The 22,378-nt window shown below is 36.0% G+C and overlaps 3 protein-coding genes across 3 annotated transcripts; all 3 read left to right on the top strand.

The window, feature by feature from the left end:
- The first annotated feature begins 519 nt into the window (after window positions 1-519).
- On the top strand, window positions 520-2,184 carry LOC146641071 (granzyme B-like). Its single transcript, XM_085398613.1, has 5 exons — window positions 520-619; window positions 743-902; window positions 1,169-1,301; window positions 1,487-1,714; window positions 1,805-2,184. Exons 1-5 carry the CDS (start codon window positions 562-564, stop codon window positions 1,970-1,972), a joined length of 747 nt encoding a protein of 248 aa, XP_085254739.1. The 5' UTR covers window positions 520-561; the 3' UTR covers window positions 1,973-2,184.
- Window positions 2,185-4,551: 2,367 nt separating this feature from the next.
- On the top strand, window positions 4,552-6,140 carry LOC146641070 (granzyme B(G,H)-like). The gene is made up of 5 exons (XM_085398604.1): window positions 4,552-4,619; window positions 4,723-4,882; window positions 5,068-5,200; window positions 5,349-5,576; window positions 5,672-6,140. The coding sequence occupies exons 1-5, from the start codon at window positions 4,565-4,567 to the stop codon at window positions 5,837-5,839; spliced, it is 744 nt and encodes a 247-aa protein (XP_085254730.1). The 5' UTR covers window positions 4,552-4,564; the 3' UTR covers window positions 5,840-6,140.
- Window positions 6,141-17,467: 11,327 nt separating this feature from the next.
- LOC146641069 (granzyme B-like) lies at window positions 17,468-19,226 on the top strand. Its single transcript, XM_085398650.1, has 5 exons — window positions 17,468-17,525; window positions 17,665-17,824; window positions 18,431-18,569; window positions 18,702-18,926; window positions 19,074-19,226. Exons 1-5 carry the CDS (start codon window positions 17,468-17,470, stop codon window positions 19,224-19,226), a joined length of 735 nt encoding a protein of 244 aa, XP_085254776.1.
- The last annotated feature ends 3,152 nt before the right edge of the window (window positions 19,227-22,378 follow it).

The following is a 22,378-nucleotide window of genomic DNA, read 5'->3' as shown; positions in this document are numbered from 1 at the left end:
TCCTTTACTTGAAGCACTGAGTGCATTTTCTGTATCTGTTAAACCCACATGTTATAAATAGACACACAAATTGCATTTTACATATATAACACATACATTTATCTTACAAATTGTGGCATACAAAAAAATCTTTCTTCACTGTGCTGGCTTACGTCTGCTAGCTGATCTCCTTTCCTCTTGCATGCTATGCTACTGACTTGTTCCTTCTTCTGGTAGCTCAAGGGTCACATTTCTCGGGTGAAATTATTTGTAACAGAAAGTTAATAATAGTCTTGACTTGAAAAAGCTACAAAATAAAGACATACATCAATATGACACAATACATCTACATTAATTATTGAATTACACATTGTACAAAAACTCATCTGTTCTTTTATGAAAATGCAACTTTTCTCAGGTTCTTGAGATGTTAAACGGCATGGTTCAAACCCACATTATTTGCATATGCAAATTACTCAGATACGTCCTCCTCTCACTGATACAAGGAAGTATTTAAAGACAGAAACTATGAATGATCTGTGCCACTGCTCTTCAGTAACTAAGCTGAACTGTCACCTCACCATGTCTGTCCACTGTATACTGGCTATACTCATCCTTGTGATGACTCTTGATGATCAAGGTATGTGTTGTTTATAATTTATTTTTTTTATGTGGACTATTACAGACATGAGGGCTTGCATTTTACAGACAATGCATGACGATGAATCTATTTATCTGGGTATTTCTTCTTTTCGTCTCCCAGTTTACTCGGGGAAGATCATTGGAGGACATGAGGCTGTGCCACATAGCAGGCCATACATGGTGCTTTTGGAGATAAACATGTCAGATGGTCAAAAAAAGCACTGCGGTGGCTTCCTTCTGAATGAGGATTTTGTGATGACTGCTGCCCACTGTCACGCTAAGTGAGTTCAAGACATGTACTTACCTATCAACTGAGATGACACCAAAGTCTGCGTCCCTGACAGAATTTTTATCCATAATAAAGCTAAGAAGACGCATTAAAATTTCAAAACACCTTAATAAGTAATATCGATGCGTGATAATGATATGATAATGTCAACAACAGTGATTAGTAATGTTTGTTTTCTGAATATAATACCCTGACAGAAACAGTCATCATTTCATTCATAAATTATATTTTCACATATATATATTTTTTTTATTTCAGGTCTTACACAGTCTTACTAGGAGCTCACAATGTGAATTCAAACAGTGAAATACAACGCATATCTGTAGAACAAGCATTTCCACATAAACACTTCAATGCAACTTCCCTTGTGAATGATGTAATGCTTTTGAAGGTAAGAATATCATCACACAGAAAATTCATATTTATTTACTATTAGCATTGTTTGTTTATGAAAACACATATTTACCACATTGTGTAATTATATTGAAAATTTTGTTTTAGTAAATCTGCACTGAAAGAAAACAACAAAAATCCCATATTTTAATTTTCATGTATATATCTTTCTCTTTTTTAAAGTTGAGCACCAAGGCAAACTTCAATGAGAATGTGAAACCTATTCCTCTGGCAGGCCGTGATAATGGTATTTTGCCAAAATCTTGTATACTCTCTGGCTGGGGGCGAACAGACAAAAATGGTAAATATATGTCTCCCAAGCTCATGGAAATCAGTGTTACACTGATTGACAATAAAGAATGTACTATAGAAAACTTCTACTGCTCTCAGGGAGACACAGGTCCAGCTGAGGTACATACATTTCTTTAATTATGGACAATCAAACTCTATGGTAATAACTTCACTATTCACTTTAAGCATCGGGTGTGTATATACTTTCAGGGAGACTCTGGTGGTCCATTGGTGTGTGAAGATGGAAAGGCATTTGGGGTGGTGTCCAGCGCAGTCACACCACGCTCAGGTGGCTCAGATATCTATAGATACTCGAAGATTCCTGACTCTAGAAACTGGATATTTTCAACCATTGGAAATGCCATGATAAAGGTGTAATGCTTATGAAAGCAGGTTGTTTAAACCACAAAATTTGGTTTCACTGTTTGTGATCAAAAACTGATCATTGCAATGCTAATGTGAGTATGGTTTTGTTGGCTTTGCAGGGATTTAGATAGAATAGAGTTTATTTTAATATAACTGCAGGAAAAAAAAGGGGAAAAAAAGTTACATTTGCATTTCCAAAAAGTTATATTTGCACACAGATTAATCATGACTTGAAATCTAAATTTTTTTTCAAATACCATTAAACATTAAATTCTGGCATTCTCTCGGCATGTGTGTGTGGTGTAATCTTTTTTTTTTTTTTTTTAATTTAATTAATTCAAATAAAATGACAACACTGCCTCCTTGTGTAAAACAGGTACTATTACATTACAGTCTCACCGCTCATTTCTTAAATTCAGAGTTATAAAGGCCTTTTCATTTATGGGTTTTAAAACTAATTGACTATGCAAGACCAATAACGTTATTTTATAAGTAACTGACAAAGTGGACAAGTGACACTGAGAGCATATGGTGCCATTTCCAATAAAAACTAACATCATTTTGTCATTAAATACATTCAGTTATCAAATAAAGTAATTTATTACCACTCCAGAGCTCGTTAAAGTAAATTAAAATAATTCCATTAGATTTATTTTTTGTGTAGTAGAACTGAAGTGTCTTTGAATACTTTGTAAGTAAGGAAATGCAACACTGAACATGATTTTTTTTTGTTTTTTTTTTTAATTCACACAGACAACCGTATAGGAAATTTATTAAAATATTATAAACCAACAAGACAAAAGTTGTCTAAATTATTAAATTGCTAATGTTAGGACAGAATAACCCTTTTGTTGGTCAGCAGTTATACATCACCTGTAACAGTAATGATCCAAACTACACATATTTTAGGCCTGATATAATGCTTAAATATAAGGCTTAAATCAGGCCTAATATGGTATGGAACACATAACAAAAGGCATTTGTATTAAAAATATCAAAACCATATCGTATTATCTGTATCACACTGTATTTTGAGTTTTAGTTTTGGTATAGAATAAATTATGATAACCATTTAACTAGTTCATATCCTAAATTCAAAAGTTGCATAGACATCGTTTATTTTTTTTAAATGTATTTGCACACATTAGGCTGCTTGGGATGTGACCCGTGATGCACTGAGTGTTTCTTCTTCACTCAACATTGTTTTTTCACTCACTGTGTGTACACACCTCTTTGCATCTAATTATTAGTTAATCTCTGGCTCTCTTCAATAGTGTGTCTTTGTCTTGTCATCCTCTCATCACCCCCAAACGGTCGGGCCCTCCCTGAGCCTGGTTCTGCCACAGGTTTCATCCTGTTAAAAGGGAGGTTTTCCATGGCAGTATCACCAAAGTGCTTGTATTTTCTTAGCTAGTACAGCCATGTTTACCTGCTCCCTTAGATCTGCCACCAAGCAGCTCCTTAAGTTGCCAAAAACCAAGCATAAATTTAGAGGTGACCGTGCTTTCCCTGTAGCTGCTTCAAAGTTGTGGAATGATCTGCCCTTACAGATTAGGCAGACTTCTTCTCTTTCTGAGTTTAAGACTCTTCTTAAAACATATTTATTTAGTAAAGCCTTTGGCACATTTTGAGAAGTTGACTCTATTTTTCTATTTTCAATTTTTTTTTTTACCACGTTTGATTTTATTTTCTGTTTATTCTATTTTTATACGTACAGCACTTTGTGAACCCTGGTTTATTTTAAAGTGCTTTATAAATAAAGGTGGTATTGAATATGCATATTAGCTGCCTAGCTGTCGAACTCAAATGCAGGTCTACTTTTTAGATGAAATAGTGAAGTTATCTAAAGTGAATGGAAGTTGCAACAGTTTAGTCCACAATCTTCACACAGTGGCTTCCCGTGGTGATGACGTGAAAACCTCAAACTTTAATCCCCAGCTCGTGGTGCAGCACCCGTGTTGTCCTCTCCACTTTCAACTCCTAGTGCAAAAGATGAAAATGTAAGAAGGTAATCCAAAGAGGACATCAGAATACTACACACATTTGCAACCCTGCTGACGATCATCTCAATAAATAATATTCAGTCCAGTTTTTCCAAATGACCTCTCTTTACTGATATGAGAATTTCTTTTTTTGCATAAAAAGTGAACAGGTGGAGGAATAACTTACTGATTAAAAGTCATGACTTTTGCAAAATCTGTAAAATATAGTAAGAAATTACTACTTAAGAATCTCGTCTCTCTGTGTTTTATATCTGTGGCCACACATTTTTACCACAGTCATAGTTTCCTGCTGTAAAGATATGAACACTTTATAAACTAACTATGCAAAACACATGTTTACATAGAATATGACAAATACACTACTTAGCTATAAAATTACACTTTGTATAAAAATTCATTTGTTGACTTCTGAAAATACAGCTTTCTGGAGGTTTTGAACATTTCTGGTTTAAAGCTAAATCATTTGCTTGTGCAAACTACTCAAAAAAAAACCCAACAACAACTTCCTGCTCTAACTGATATGAAGAAGCATTTAAAGACAGAAACTGACTGTGACTGATGCCACTGCTCTTTAGAAACTCAGTAGAATTGTGACCTCACCATGTCTGTCCACTTCCTGGCCTTACTCGTGCTTGTGCTGACTCTTGAAGAACAAGGTAGGTGGGGTTTTTTTTTGTGTGGCTTGCATTTTATAGCATTTGACAGACAATGCATGATGATGGATCTATTTAACTGAGTATTTTTCTTTTTGTCTCCCAGTTTACTTGGGGAAGATCACTGGAGGCCATGAGGCTGTGCCACATAGCAGGCCATACATGGTGCTTTTGGAGAGGAACATGTCAGATGGTCAAAAAAAGTACTGCGGTGGCTTCCTCCTGAATGAGGATTTTGTGATGACTGCTGCCCACTGTCACGCCAAGTGAGTTTCATAAATGTATTTAATTATGAGGCCAAAAACTAGTTCATGGAGACCCTGACATAAATTCTTATCCATAATAAAATTAAGGCTCACGCAAAAACATTTGTAAATTTGTAAATAAATGGTATCTATATGTACCACGATATCAGCAATTGTGGCTATTCAATTGTTTTTTACCATTTCAGGTCTTACATAGTCGTAGTCGGACTTCACAATGTTCGTTCAAGTAAAGAAACACAACGCATATCTGTGGAAGAAACATTTCCACATGAACAGTTCAACCCAATTTCCTTTGTGAATGATGTAATGCTTCTAAAGGTAAGAATGTCATCACACAGAAAATATATTTGTTTTCCATTTGCATTTTTCTTTTATTACAATATCTTTTTTTAATTTACTTCATTCATTTGTATTACAAAATGCTGTAAAAAAAAATCACATTTTGATATCTGTTTTTTTCCTTAAGTTGAGCACCAAGGCAAACTTCAACGAAAATGTAAAACCTATTCCCCTGGCAAGTCGTGATAATGGTACTTTGCCAAAATCTTGTATACTCTCTGGCTGGGGGCGAACAGACAAAAATGGTAAATATATGTCTCCCACACTCATGGAAATCAGTGTTACACTGATTGACAATAAAGAATGTACTATGGAAAACTTCTACTGCTCTCAGGGAGACACAGGTCCAGCTGAGGTACATACATTTCTTTAAATATCATGTGGACAATCAAACTTTATGGTAATAACTTCACTATTCACTTTAAGCATCGGGTGTGTATATACTTTCAGGGAGACTCTGGTGGTCCATTGGTGTGTGAAGATGGAAAGGCATTTGGGGTGGTCTCCAGTGAAGTCAGACCACACTCAGGTGGCTCAGATATCTATAGATACTCAAAGATTCCTGACTCTAGAAACTGGATATTTTCAACCATTGGAAATGCCATGATAAAGGTGTAATGCTTATGAAGGCAGATTGTTTAAATTTCATCTTTTGCTTTTGCTGTTTGTGTTTGAAAATTGATCACTGCAATGCTAATGCTAAGTTTGGGCTTGCAGGCTTTGTACAGATCTAACTTTGATGTCTCCACAGCAAAAGCTTTGTCAGAAGAAATGAGAGTGTCAAGGTTTTTTATAAGGTTCTAAAAGGAATTTCTAAATTTGTATTTGCAACAACTCGTTCATTCCACACAGATTAAATATAACCCTAAATCTAAAATTAAACTGTAGCAGTGCATAAGGTGTAATTTCAATTGACATTTGATAGTGTATTTGATTACATTTAAATTTGTTATATGTGCCATATTTTTTCAAATAATAAATTCTGACTGTCTCTCGTTATATGTGTGCAGTTCTTTCAAATAAAAAGACAGCATTTCCTCCCTGTGAAAAATAGTGCCCTTATCTTGAATTCAGAGTTGCAACTGTCTTTCTACTTGCAAGCTTCAAACTTATTCAGTTTTGGAAGACCTGAAACCAGTAGAATTTCATTAATTCTATCTTGGAAAGAAAAGACCCCCTAGGGCAGCGGTCCCCAACCTTTTTTGCGCCACGGACCGGTTTATGCCCGACAATATTTTCACGGACCGGCCTTTAAGGTGTCGCGGATAAATACAACAAAATAAAACTAGTACCGGTACCGAAAAAAAGAAGATTTATTCATAACACACGTGAAAAGACCCAGGAAAACAGAGTTAACGATAAAAACGATAACAAAATAACACTGAAAACAGATAAAAACCCTGAAAACCAGACATTTCACACCTGAGCCTCAACTCTCGCGACCTGGTACCAAACGACTCACGGACTGGTACCGGTCCGAGGGGACCGCTGCCCTAGGGGGTCCATTGTCCCTCTCAGGGGGTTACTCCCACGGGGTTTAACTCTGGGACTCTCCACCATTTGACCCTAGAACTGAAGAAGCTTCTCCGATGAGAGGTGAAATGTCTTCAAGCAACTTAAAGAAGTCCAGACGCTTTTCTTTCCAAGCTCCTTGGACTACAATGACCTGGATGACTGAGAACCTTCACAGACATTAATTCTATCCCCATCACAAAACAAATGTGGAAGTCTCTTTACAATTGACTCTGTATTGGAATTTATTTTATTTATGTATTGGTCACATTGTTGCTTTGGTGCCACTGGGTTTTTAGCATGTCTGCTTCACACTTTATTCAGGAAGTTGGGAGGGAGCATTCACGCAGGAAGAACCCAAAATGTTGTGAGAATCCCACAGTTAGTGGAATCCTTTGTTAGATCCAAGGTGTTAACGAGAGAGACTTTATTAAAAGAAATAGTTACTCTTAAAGCGAATCAGTCGACTTCAAGGCTTGGGAGTATTTTTATTTTAGCAGTCTCTAACAATGTTTAAGAGGGTGGTACACCTCAAAGTTTCCAAAGACAGAAACAGAGCAGAACATTAATTAACAAAAGGATAATCAGTGTAGTTCATTTCACCCAGCAGTGGTTTTATAGTTAGGGGTTTAGGCTGATTGTTGGTTCTCTTGGTTTGTTTAAACAGACCATAAGAATTTTTTTTTAAGTGATAGGTTATCAGAAACTACATTCTGTTTTTGTTTTTTGTTTTTTACAACTGAAGCAGAGGAAATTGTCTCTGACATTAATCTAAAGATCCTATTTAACACATCTTTGCATGTAGCCAAGCAATACTGAGATGCAGAAAATATAAACAAACAAGCTACAGCTAAAATCCTACACTGGTGCACCAAAATAAATGTGAAACACCTTAAGCATATAGTACGAAGAAGAAGGTACTAAAGCAAAGGTGGCCCAAAATAAATCTATAAATAGATGAATCAATGATACATTTCTCCCCAGTTTAATTGTCTTCTTATTACTAAATTAATAAATCATTATGTTTTAAATTTTTTTCCCAAATAATTAAATTCATTTTCATTTATGTGACTCTTAAAACACTAGATTAGTGAAAACTTAAGTAATGATACATTTGCTTCAAACATAGAACAGCATAAAGCAGTAATTAGTCATTGCTGATTATCTACAAAGAGGAAGCAGTAAGGGTGCAGTACAGTATCTCGCTGTTTCATAATTACCAGAGTATTACTAAATTAGTGCATCCCTTCAAGGAAAGTACATTGAGTAATTTCCCCGTAACTTTAAAAGTTTAATCATGATATTCCTGAAGGTCAAACATACATCACTGGTGAAACTAACTGTGTTATCTTTTAAACAAAGCATCTTTCAGTGGTTAAGATTATAAAGTCACTCTAAATAAAACAAAATGTAATTTAATGAAACTAAATATTTAACACTTACAATGAGATTTAGGACTGCTGACGTCCTTGATTGTGGTTCAAAGCCACATCATGGCTCATGCAGTGCACAGTCACATCTTACAAATAAACATTCAAAGACTGAAACAGAAAGTATGTGCACTGCTGCTCTTTAGTATTTCAGTTGGGATCTCACCACCACCTTACACTCATCTTTGTTGCTGTAGGTGCAATTTGATGCGAATCATAGAAGAAAACCACACAAACACACAAAAGGATGGTGCCAGAAATTCTTACTCATAATTTTGTTGTGTAACTATTAGTAATTATTTATTCTTAGTCCCTCACCCTCACCCCATTATTTTTCCTAATTCCAAACCAAACAAACACATTCTACTCTGAGCACACAGGCTTTTTTTAAATACCAGTGCACCTTGTCTAGCAATCACATTCACACTCACAGGTGCAATGGATACAACTTTCAGCATCTTATCCAAGGATTCTTATAGATGCAGACTGGAGTATGTGGAAATTAAACCACCAACCTTCAATTTGGTAGACAACCCAGACCACCACCTGAATGACAGCTGCCCATGTTAACATGCACATCATGTGCATTTCTTTTAAATCACCATGGACAAACAAACAATGCCACTTTTTTAAAGCAACACTACATGCAAAATCCAACATTGCTAATGTTTATATTTATTGATTGCACGTGATTTTTATAACTACACTTAAACCAAAGTGTATAACTTTCATGACTTAATGCTGTTTATCTCTTGTTTTGTAGAGGCCATTTTTTTCCAGCATGCTTTTATATATGATATATAATAAATTACTGCACTGTGCATCTTCTTTGAGACTAGCAGAGAACAAAGAAACCACAGTTTGTTTTGAACCAGATTTTTAAACAATAAACTGCATTTTCTCAGCACATCCAGGCATGTATGCTTCTCTATGTATGCACAACGTTGTTTCCTAGTGAAGAACAAGCATTGCTTCATTAAGAAGAGGTCCACAATTGACTTAAAGTCTAAATTGCAGCTTTCTTCTCATTAAGAACTTTCAACCTGACAAAGTAGTTATTACTGATGTACTCTATATGGCTGAAGTGGAACACGAGAAATCCTGTACTGCAAGTTAGATTTTTTTAAGCATGAGTTCAGACACATAAAGACAGCACTGCCTCCTTGTGAAGAAATTGCATTGATGCACCTTGGATGTACTGTTTCAGTTGTCTTTTCATTTATGAGCTTTCTAAGCAAATATGTATGATATGAACTCACATTTAAATGCTGACAAAGCTTCATATGGATACTAACAGCATGTGCCATTATTTCCAGTGAAAAAACATATTTTGTCTCCTATAATGTTCTTTCATGTTTTAAACAGTCAATCTATGACATGTACTATATTATTCTCTCTCTCATAATAGCAATAGTGATAATGTCAGATACAGTCATAAGTCTTTCGATACTGTGATAGAATGACTTTCATTATTATCATACCATAATTTATACTGAATGACTAAAATTTTGATTTATCATCATTTATGTCTGTCAGGGGCTGGGGCTGTGACCCGGAGTCTCGAGTTTATTTTGTGTTGTTTTCTTTCTTACTTAAGATTCATGTGTTACTCTTAGTTAAGGGTGTAGTTGAGTTATTTTGTATTTTTGATTACTAATGAAATAATGTTCTGGTATTATTATTAGTTTGTCTTCTGTCTCTTGTGCCTCGCCCTTCTATGTCTCACTACTCTCTCTATGTGCATGTGTGTGTGTTTTACGGGTCTCGTCCCCCTTATCTGTTCCCATACTCTTCTCCCTGTGTTCCTTTCCATTCCCCCAGCCTGCCATGTAATTCATGCCTGTGTGTTCTATGTCTTATTGTCAAGTTTAGTTGTCATGGCCACGTTTCGTCATGTTTCCTATTTTATTTTGAAAGGTCTGGTGTTTCCATGTTAAGTGTATTTTGTTTTATTTCCCCTGTGGCGTTCAGGTTCATTTATGTCAGCTGTGTTCCCCAGGTGTTTCCACTTCCCTCATTACCCTTAGGTGTCTTTAAAGTCCTCTGTCTAAGTCTGTCCTTTGTCGAGTCGCCTGTTGTCTTCATGTCAAGTCACATCAGGCCACAGAGTCTTGCTTTCAAGTGTTCATGTTCATGCTCAGGTTTCTTCACATTCAAGGTTTTACATGCTCCTGTTCAGTTTTCATGTTATGTTCTCATAACATTGTTTTCATAGTTAGTTTAGTTCATTCCCTATTTAGGTTTTGGTTTAGTTTCACCTTGCCTTGTTTTTCTGTTTTTTTTTTGTAACAGTCATAATAAAGGCTCGCTTTTTGTTTAAACCTCAGTTCATCTCTCCCGTGTCTGCACTTGGGTCCGCTCAATAAACACAACGGCTACTCTGCTGTGACAGTGGCTTAATCTCTAGCTACTGCATATCTCATTCTTCCTATTTATTACACCGTTTAGTCTTGTTATAGGACAAATTCTTATAACAGGAACATTATGATGATTGTTTAAAGACCCTTCAATAGCTTAAGGTCGAAAAGATTGCAGAACACTATGTTTGGACATTGGCTGTTGAGCATAGGTATAAATATTCAAGCGACAATGACATCAGTGGGGGACACCACTAAGCAAAATTGCACGTATAGTCAGCATGTAGTTGGTGCCTTAAAATGTGTTGAATAGTCTCCTCTGTTGTCGTGTGATGCATGGCCCTTTGACACTGGCAGCAGATGCTTTGGATATGCAGCAATGTTTAGGTGTGTTGTATGCATGAAAGTAACATTTAGATGCGAAATATCTAGCAAGAGTATTTTTATATACTTGTGACCAAGCAATACAAAGGTACAGAAAACCTGGAACAAACTTAAATAAAAAAGTAGATAAATCCAAACAAAAACAAACATCTTTTACACCTTCATTTAAATCTAATTTTTCCCTTATAACAACTGTTGTACATTCATATATGCAAATGTCAGGAGAGTAGTTGTGGTTTTAAAATGGCAGGTAAACTCAACAGCAATGTTTCAAAAAACACAATAAATATCACCATGCACACAAACTGTTTTTGTGCAGTTTCACAACCTTTGTGGGAGATAAGTTTACATAAGCTATATTTCCCACAGAGATAAGTAAAAGAAAAAGAGAAAGAAATATTGTGAATGTGAGGTAAACCTATTCTCAGAAACAGAGAACGATAAGAGAGAGAGGGCATGAGAAGATGATGAAAGATTATTTTACAAAGTTAAGGACTGCTCAGCAAGTGGCATTTTATACACTGAAACTTTAAACCTTACATTAAATCTCTTAAATCTTGCTAGATTTTTTAAATGACCTGAACAACGTATGTTGCTGAGGTTATTTGGTTAATTTATATTAAAAAGCATTTTATATAACAAATTGTATTATAATAATGTCATGATGTTCTAATAGTGTGTGAGAATAGGAAATAGTGTAAACAAGTGTGGACTAAACTGGTTACTCTGTAGAATATTGGTGTGCATTATATTTCATTGTCTGTGGTTGTCTGTCAGGTTGTTTTAAGTTTTCTAGTTGTTACTGAAAGTCTTAGTTTGTCTTTCATTGTCAGAGCCTTAGTTTTGATTTTCACTGGAGACAGATGGCCAGTCTTGCATGTGCTGTTATTGGTCAATTGACCAGCTGCAGAGAAGAGAAACGTTATAACATATAAAAAGAAGCTGAACCGAGTATCTGATTGTGTATATATGTATTAATATCCGCTTGGCAGTCTCACTGACCCTTTTGGCACAGTATAGTAAATTCACTTGGTTATAAAAGCATGTTGTTGGACTTACATGTAACTGGGGAGAAACTTTGGTTTTTGTGTTTATATGTAGCTTCAGCATTAACTCTATGCTTTTTAAATTGATTTATTTTTATCTGATTTCATTTGTCTTTTTTATGAGCCTAGATTTACTCTAGGTGTTTTTTTCATACAGACATTGTACCACCACAGGCCATTATATACAGAGGTACATGTAACAATGCCGATATGTGTTAATAGTTGTACTTCTTCAATTCGTACAACTCTTGACACTATAGCTCCTCTGAAAAAGAGAGCCTCAAATCAGAAGTACCTGCCTCTGTGCTCTAACTGTAAAACATGCACTTTAAGCCTTTAAGCCAAGCATATCTTATTTGATCCATGTGTTTTGTGAGAATTTGAGACTTCTATGTCATGAGCATGACTTTTTTTACCCTCAAAAAATGATATAAATTGCATGAAAACATTTTTAATGACTAAACTGCAAAAATATGAAGCAAATGTGATACAAATTAAAACTCATATATGCAGATTAAAAATGTATTTATTTTTTATATATTTTGTCTAAAGGTTCAACAAACACTCCGTTATCAAAAAATTTAAGATTTCTGACAGTTATTTCATGGTTCGGATTTTAAAGGGTTAAGCAGGAACTAAGCTGGAGAGGAAATGGCGTCTCACTGATTTAGGAGATCATCATTGTCAGGATGTCCTAAAAACTCCCCGAAAAGCCTTAAGTTAACCCAAAATGCTGCAGCAAGAGTGCTGATGGGGACTAGAAAGACAGAGCAGATCTCTTCTTTGTTAAATTCAGAATAAAATCCCGCTCCTCACACAGAAGGAGGTTCAGGCCTCTCTTCTGTGGAAACAGCTTCCAGTTTGGATTCTGGAGACAGACACCCTATATACTTTTAAGATTAGGCTTAAAACTTTCATTTTTGATAAAGCATTTTTAAATTAGGGCTGGATCAGGTGACCCTGAATCCTCCCTTAGTTATGCTGCAATAGGTATAGGCTGCCGGGGGATTCACTGACTGTTTCTTATTCAGTCACCCTTTTCACTCACTATGTATTTATACAATTCTCTGCATTTAATTATTACTTATAATTCATCTCTGGCTCTCTCTCTACCCCTCTAAGAATCTAGTTCTGCTGGAAGATTGAGGCCCCAAATAGGTTTTCTGACAACAGATTCTAATCTTTAACTGAGAGATGTTTTTCATGTTCTTTTCATATTTGTCTGGAAAATGTATTCAAAAGAATATATAAATGTTTCTTTTGTAGATGCTTTGATGCTTTGTAATATAATAGTGTTTTTCCCCACTTTGGATGGAGCTCTCAGCTCTCATTTCTAGAAATCTCAACAAATTTATTAAACCCTGCAAAACATGACTATCCAGAGTTGGGACCAGGAAGCAGAGCTGCAGTTTCACATCTCTCTCTGTAGCTTCTCTCTTCCTGTTGTCCCCCCAAAACCCCATCCCCTTAGAGACAGTGTCAGCTCCCAAACAACAAAAATCAAACTACAAATCAGCAAAAAAAGGAATTTAATATAAAAAATCACAAAGAAAGAATGCTATAGTATGCACAACTGCTCCAAACAGTAAAATGTTTAATTGTACATCATTAAACATTAGGTCTCTCATGAGCTCTCATTAGGTCCCTCTTAGTACATTAATTAGTAATTCATCAACAAATTGATTTACTGTCCCTTTCTGAAACCTGGTTATAGCAGGATGATTATCTTTGTTTAAATGAATCAGCACCCTCGAGTTATATTAATAGTCAAAATTCTGGAAACACAGGCCTTGGAGGGGGTCGGAAACAATCTTCCACTCCAGCTTATTAATCAACCAAGGACGCAGTTTTACTTTATTTGAAAGCATGACAGTTAGCTCTGTCCATCTTAGCTGGAAAACTCAAAAAACAGTTTTATTTGTTGTTATTTATCGTCCTCCTTGGCCTTAAACAAAGTTTCTGTCTGATTCGTCAGACTTTTTATCTGATTTAGTGCTCAGCTCAGATAAAAATAATTACTGTGGGGGGTTTTCACCATCCATGTAGATACTAAAATGACAGCATCAGCACGGCATTTCATCTGTTATTGGACTCAATTAGCTGCTTTCAAAATGTAAAACCCACCCACCCACCTCTTTAATCACACTCTGACTCTGGTTATAACATATGGCATAGAAACTGAACATTTAACAGTACTTCCTGAAAACCCTCTTTTGTCTGATCATTTCTGATGATATTAAAACTTACAGTGATGAATTATACAGTGGGAAATAGACTTCATGACAGTAAATGCCTTGCTGAAAATGCTGTAACTATGTTCATGTTCTTGCCTTTTTAATTTGTCATTTATTAAAATTATAAATATATATTTTAACTCAAAAGTACAGTTTTTAAATGTAATGTTGCTGAAACAACAAAATAATAATAAAAAAATAAACACATATTTACAGAACATGTGGTTTATTTTAGCATTTTACCTCTATGGTGGGTGTCTTTTTGTTCTCCAACTCTTTTGTCTACCCCTTATTTTTTGCTGATTATACATCTCTTTTGTCCAGATGTTACAGGAACAGCACAATTCATCTAAATTCAATTCACTTACAGTTATATATCACAAAATCACAACAACAGTCGCCTCGAGGTGCAATGCTACATGTGTTGCTGAGGGAATGACAAGACTGAGAGAATTTTACCTGATGTATGAATTCTGAAAGAGCTGTCAGCTTATTACTGATTGTCATAATATTACTGATAACCTGACAATTTAAAGCAGGTCATAATGACCTTCAGACCATCAGATAATGCTTCAGTGCTTTCCATAGTCAGTCTTCCACTTTACTAGTAATGTTCAACAATACTGTTGAGAATACAAGTATCAGGTGAGACGCATAGCCTCTAACAGCATTTTGGCTGAAATAAACCAGCTGAAAATATCAAAAACTCAGCTACTAATGATAGAGTTTTCAATAGAGTGTGAGAATTAGCATTACCTAATAATAATCAGAACAACATAATACGCTTTTCTATCGATATTATTTAATGGTAATCAGCACAAGAAGAACATTTAATGTTCTCTTCTGTATTTTCTTATTCTCACCATCAACCATCACACTAATCATTCTGTGCATAGCTTCCTGTCAATCTGTTATCATATATTGATCTGCAGAGTAATGTTTGCAGAGATGCTTGAAGACACGTGCATTCTTGCAATGTATACCCCATGAAAACGCTAATATGATCTGGATTCAAGTTAGCAAGTCAGGTTAGACTTAGAGCTGTATGCCACTGGTCAGTCCCTATATCAAACTAAAGGTGATAACAAAGAAAAAATGTATACATATTATTTATCAAGGTGGTTTACCATAATCAGCAGATGTATGCATTATAAAAATAGTTTCTGGCCAGAAAACAGTAAAACAGTTGCACTGAGGAGCTTCATTTGCATAGCGGTTTCGTAATGACGGTAAAATAAGTGTGTATGTGTCCTTTCACATCACAAAAATGGAGAAAAACCTTTGGGTGATATACTACAGCTTCGCAAGTCAGACAGAGCAAATGGTGATAGTAATCTATACTTCCTAGTAACTGCAAACAGGATGACAGATGCAAGAACATTTCCACGTGTGCTACTAAGAAAACTGAGAAACGAGGTGACAGTCAATTGACTTGTGGACTGAGAAAATATATAAGGTGAATGAAAACTTTTCATGCAAATAAGTAAACAATAAATACAATTTTGTGTCTCCTATTAGAGAAAGAAAGTACTTTTGGAACTTGGCCTGTTGTCTTAAAGCAACCTAAAGCGAGAAGTAAACACGTGTGTAACTTTTTTCTTTTCAATACTTAAATTTAAGTAAATAAACAGTATTGAACACAGACATTGAATATTTTTAAAGAAGTAGGTCAAGAAAAACAGGGTGTTCAAGAACTGAGTGCATCAACTTTTGTGTGTTAAAACAACATAAAACATATATGAGCTCAGACTGAATTTTAACAAAGGGTGTGCTGTTTGCATCATGTTAATGAGAACAGCACATGCTAGCATAACAGCCCCAACAAAAGCTCCATCTTAATACAGTGTAGTTTTATTGTTCTATCACATTTTTAATTCTAATTTATACTGGCTGCTAATAAAGTGCTGTAAAATAAGCATCAGCTGCCACCATAATAATTCTGAATGTACTGTATGATTTCCCGTTAATCCCTTATCATATATGTTGGTGGATCTGTGTACCACAAGTTCATAGCATATCTCTTACCATCAGAGTGTTTGCAGAAATGCTTTCTTGAAGTCATATGCATTGGTGCACATGTGCAGATTTTTTATCTTCTATCCTGGTTAAAACATCAGACAGCATAATTAAATGAAAAATATGTTGCCTTGCCTGACCTTGCCTGATATCATCAGCACTCCTGCCATTTTACATCATTACTTGTTTTATTTTCCCTGTCATGTTGCTTTATCACCAGAAAACGATCTCTTCTATTTTTATTTTTATTTTTTTTCACTTATTTTTTCACTTATTTAAATGATTAAGAAACTATTATTTCTTTCCAAAATAACTACACTGGAGCACAAGGCTGATGTTTTTCTACTCGACCAGATTCAGTTTTTGACACAATCATTATGCTTATATCTAAACTCAACAGTGCCTTTAAAAGCTGCTAGCTGTTTTTTCCACCTGTAATGTGTAATCGTTTATCATGACAGAAAGCAAGGACTTGTTTTAAATTTGCAGGTTAGGTTGTTTCTAATGCCAGTAGTCTGTATAATCACCAGTCATTTATATTTTATACTGTATCCAAGACTTCTGTAAGGTGATCACTCCTCATCATTTATATGCTTTTTACCACATTGTCATAAACATTAATTTAGTTTTGTCTTGCATCAGCTGTGGGGTATTGAAATTGCAGACTTACATGCCATGGGAAGGCTGGCTTTCTCCCTGTGTACAGGACCTTGAAATAAAATCCAACATACAAACACTTGATTCAACATACAAACTTTTCACATAGCAGCTCAGTATTTCTTTTTCCTGGTAAGGCCATCATTATTGTAACAATATTTTTGTTCTATGGCTCCAGAATTCCTCCTATAAACTCCCTTCAGTATTAATGTTGGTAGTGATGGTTATTGTGCTGTTTTCTGACAGAACATTTTAAAGCAAATAAAATAACTGTCTGTGCCACAATAATAACAGTCCAAGAAACGAATGATCAATATAGTATTTTCTTTAAGTTTCATTTTATTTTTCAGTGAAACATATTTTAGTTTTATCAGTCCTTCAGGAAAGTGCTAAAAGAAATCTTTAAAGCAATGCATACAATTCAACTGAAATAGAATAAAATAAAGCTCTGGAGAGTCTGATAAAGTTATGAATGTGGTTCACAGCCACATCATTTGAATATGCAAATAACGCAACTTCTCTCGCTCTTACGAGGAGGTATTTAAAGGCTGAACCTGCCAGTGAAGTTACCCACTGCTCTTCAGTAGCTCAGCCTGACTTTGATCTCATCATGTTTACTCACTTTAACCTGGCAGTACTGATAGTTGTACTGACTCTTCATGATAAAGGTAAGTCTCTTTTCATAGTGCATATGTGATGTCATGCATGGTGACATTATAAATGATGTCAAAACTGAGACCGTGCAAGGTTAAGATTTTGATTTAATAGAATATGACACAACCCCCCATCCTGCTCCCACTCACGCAGTTCACACTGGAGAAATCATCGGTGGCCATGAGGCCGTGGCACACAGCAGGCCATACATGGTGCTTTTGGAGATGCACAGACCAGGTGGTCAGAAAGCCCACTGTGATGGCTTCCTTGTGAATGAGCATTTTGTGGTGACTGCTGCCCACTGCCAAGCTGAGTAAGTTTAACAGTTTATGTTTACCTAAAGGGAATTATGTGAACCGATAAATTGTCTTATCCAAACACCAAGCTTAAGTTACTCTCTGAGACTGAGATCTTTGTTTCATGGTGGCTTCATAAGTTTGGTCATAAATTAGTATTGAAAAACTTTTCTTTTGTTGTATATTGTATCACTTAAATCAGCGGTCCCCAACCTTTTTTGATCCACGGACCGGTTTATGTCCGACAATATTTTCACGGACCGGCCTTTAAGGTGTTGCTGATAAATACAACAAAATAAAACCAGAACCAGAACCAGTACCAAAAAAAAAAAAAAAAAAAAAAAAAAAAAAATATATATATATATATATATATATATATATATATATATATATATATATATATATATATATATATATATATATATATATATATATATACATATATATAACACATTTGAAAAGACCCAGGGAAACCAAGTTAATGATAAAAACAAAAAAACAAACAAACATGAATTTTCACACCCAAGCCTCAATTCTCCTGGCCCGGTACTAAACGACTGGCCTGGGGGTTGGGGACAGCTAACTTAAATGTCTGAAAATTGTTTGCACTTATTTTATTTCAGGTCCTACAGAGTCTTTCTGGGACTTCATAATTACAACAAGCAGAATGACGTACAGCATGTGAATGTGCCTGGGGAAAATGCATTTCCACAGAAAGGCTATGATCAAGCTGAATTCAAAAATGACATAATGCTTCTGAAGGTAAAATAAACGAAAATAATATTTAATAACAGACTTTACAGTGTTATCATCCTAAATGTGGTTTCTTATCATTTTTGTTCAATTGAACAAAACAGCATTAAATAACATTTTTATCTCTCTTTGTTCCTGAAGTTGAGTACCAAGGCAGTGTTAAACAAGAATGTGAAACCTATTGATCTCGCAGACCGTGATGATAGATCGCTGCCAAAATCATGCATAGTCTCTGGTTGGGGAAGTACAGAAAACAACAAACACCCATCTCTCAAACTTTTGGAAGTCAATGTAACCCTGGTTGAAAATGAGATGTGTGTTAAGGAAAATAAGTACTGCTCAAAGGACAAGGGTGGCCCAGGTCATGTAAGTGTTTTTTATTAAACCTTTACTATAAATAAATTAATTTATTAATTAACAAGTTTGGTAAATAATGATAATCAGCTTACTGTTGTGATTACACTTAGTTATGGTCCAGTAACTACATAATGTATTGTATGCTTGTATTTCCAGGGAGACTCTGGTGGCCCATTAGTCTGTGAAGATGGAAAGGCATACGGGGTGGTGTCCGCCAGCAAGCTAAACCCAGATAAATCAGCAATTTATAGTTACACTAAGATACCTGACAACCGAGACTGGATTGACTGCATTATGAAACATAATTAAGATAAAATAAACCATGTAAAATTTAGCTGATCAAACCCCAGTATTAGAATTTGTGCTTGGGTTTAGCTTGAAAAAGAAGTGATGCGATACTGCGTTAAAATTAGATAAGTGAGTTGTTTTGGTAGATATGCATCAAAAAAACAAAAAAAAAAAAAAAACTTAAAAAAAAACAACAACACAAAACAAACATACATTAAGTTGCACATTAGTTACAGTTAAGTAGAATCTGAACTTTTACTATATACTCAATGCTGTTTATTAAATGAGATGCTGATGTTAGATACTGCATTACCTGATTTGTTTTGTTTTTAAAAAGGCCTGTACTTTAAAGATTCTTGTTTCTTTTAGATTCAGGATGATTTGTTTGACAGATGTTATTAAAATTTTGCATTTTCACTGTTTTTATGTTATTCCAACTGACTTCTTTTCATCATCCATCAGCCAGTCTTATATCATTATGTCATATTAATGGCATAAAACTACAGGAAATACATTAGAATTATGAATTAATTAGAATTTAGAAATTCTGATTTCATTATCGATATTACTTATTGTTTTGGTTCCCATATCGATTCTCATTGACTTTACATTGGCTGCAGGTGTGAATGGATTGTCTGTCTCTACAACAGTGGTCTTCTTAAAAGTGGACATCTGTATAAAAAGCTTTAGACATGTTTTCTTTTAGTGAACCTGAAGTACGAGTACTTTATAATATGCCTGGTTTATCTAATCATTAGTCAATTAAATGGCTAATTTCACTTACACTGACTGAGTCTCCTAACAAGACATTAGTCTATGTTTATTAAGCTTCTGCAGAAAGAACAGTCAGCACACAAAGAAGCAAATGCATCAGCCACTGAATCTGCCTGTCTTTGTCACAATTGTGCTGTACACAGACATATACACTGCATGTATTAACATGCTGGCTACACCGCGGATCACACAAACCTGTCAGGCACAGCTTGGGTTTCCAGTGCGTTCAGCATAGGTACTACAAAATGCTTAAGATAAGATAAGATAAGATAAGATAAGATAAGATAACCTTTATTAGTCCCACACGTGGGAAATTTGTTTTGTCACAGCAGGAAGTGAACAGTGCAAAAGTTATATAGCAAAATTAGAATACAATAAGAATAACATACTGTACACAACTGTACAGAATAGAATAAAATAAAATACTATATACAGTAGAATAAATAGAATAAAATATACAATAGGATAAAAATAGAATGCAAATGCTATATACAACTGAGTAAAAATACAACTTTGTCAGAAAAAGAGTATTGCACTTAGTGTTATTGCACATGTGTGGATGTGTGTGTTAGATCAGTTGGAGTCTTTGTTGTGGAGTCTGACAGCAGTGGGGAGGAAAGACCTGCGAAATCTCTCCGTCCCACACGGTGGGTGCCGCAGCCTGCCACTGAAGGAGCTGCTTAGTGCTCTCACAGTCTCCTGCATGGGGTAAAAATAAAATGGTAAATGGCCTGTATTTATATAGCGCTTGACTAGTCCCTAAGGACCCCAAAGTGCTTTACACATCCAGTCATCCACCCATTCACACACACATTCACACACTGGTGATGGCAAGCTACATTGTAGCCACAGCCACCCTGGGGCGCACTGACGCCCCAGGGTGGGGGCGCACTGGGGTGGGAGATGTTGTCCATCAGGGATGACAGCTTAGCCACCATTCTCCTGTCACTCACCACCTCCACTGGGTTGTTGTTTGTTGTTCAGATGAACACCAAGGTACCTGTAGCTGTCCACAGCCTCAATGTCCATACCTTGGATGTTCAGTGGTTGCAGTGGAGGATTTTTGTGCCTGCGGAAGTCTACCACCAGCTCGTTGGTTTTACTGGCGTTGATCTGGAGGTAGTTCAGCTGGCACCAGTCCACAAAGTCTTGGGTCAGTCCTCTGTACTCCTTGTCGTCCCCATCAGTGATGAGGCCGACTATTGCAGAGTCATCAGAGAACTTCTGCAGGAAGCACTGGGTGGAGTAGTGGGAGAAGTCTGCAGTGTAGATAGTGAAGAGGAACGAAGCCAGAACCGTTCCCTGCGGGGCCCCCGTACTGCAGACGACCCTGTCCGACACACAGCCCTGAGTCCTCATATACTGTGGTCGGTCTGTGAGGTAGTCCAAAATCCAGGTAGTGAGGTGATGGTCCACTCCAGAGTTCTCCAGCTTGTCTTTCAGGACCGAGGGAAGAATAGTGTTGAAGGCACTGGAAAAATCAAAGAACATGATTCTCACAGTGCTTCCAGGGGTCTCCAGGTGAGCAAGGGAACGATGTAGGAGGTGAATGACGGCATCATCCCTGATGGCAGCTTCCCATCCAAGTTGGGTATTGGGTAGGATTGGATGTGTTCAGGTCACCAACTCCCTTTTCTATGACTCCCTCTATGGTCAGTCTATCTTGCTGTAGCCAACATACACAGCATAGTAGCAAAGCACAGCTTAGCATATCAAGTGAATTTTAAATCATATTGCGTTTCATCTATCTATGCCACACTAAATGAATGTTGGGGTTAGAAAATAATAAAAGTTAACTTCAGTGGACAACTCACAACTATCCCTTTTACGATTCATTATTATCTGTTACATATAGTGTTGCACTATATGTGGCTGAAGCTTGGAAGGTATAGCAGCTCATCTACTAATTGGAAGGTTGGTGGTTTGAACCCTGCCTGCTCCATTCAGTATGCAAAATATCCTTAGGACAAGATATTAATACCAATTTGCTTGTAGATGCATTCATTGGAGTATGAAAGTGTATGAGTATGAAAAGTAGAAAAGTGCTAAATAAGAAATTAGAACATCTCCCAGAACAGCCAGAGCTATCATAAACACTCTAAAGTGTCCACAAGAGGTCTCTCTCCACCATAAGAAGGTATCTATCTGTGCATATTGTACAGTACATGGGTACCTATAACAGCATTGACTACATGGCTATCAACTATTGTGAAGATCATATTACCTTACTAATATTAGTGTTTGTTAGATGTAATAGGGCTGCACTCTGGACAGGTCCCAGTCTGGCTCAGGATATTTGTGGTCTGAGATGTTCCCAGAGAGGCGGAGGTCCCGTAAGCATGCTGTGTTACTGTGTTACTAAACCGTGATTTTGTTTGTGAGAGTGTCTCATGACAATG

Source organism: Rhamphochromis longiceps, linkage group LG23 (genome assembly GCF_057381845.1).
Source record: "Rhamphochromis longiceps isolate RC_006_pf linkage group LG23, R_longiceps_female_GT1.1, whole genome shotgun sequence".
NCBI classification, from domain to species: domain Eukaryota; kingdom Metazoa; phylum Chordata; class Actinopteri; order Cichliformes; family Cichlidae; genus Rhamphochromis; species Rhamphochromis longiceps.
The sequence above is the reverse complement of the archived record's forward strand: the minus strand, read 5'-3'. Positions and strand labels throughout refer to the sequence as shown.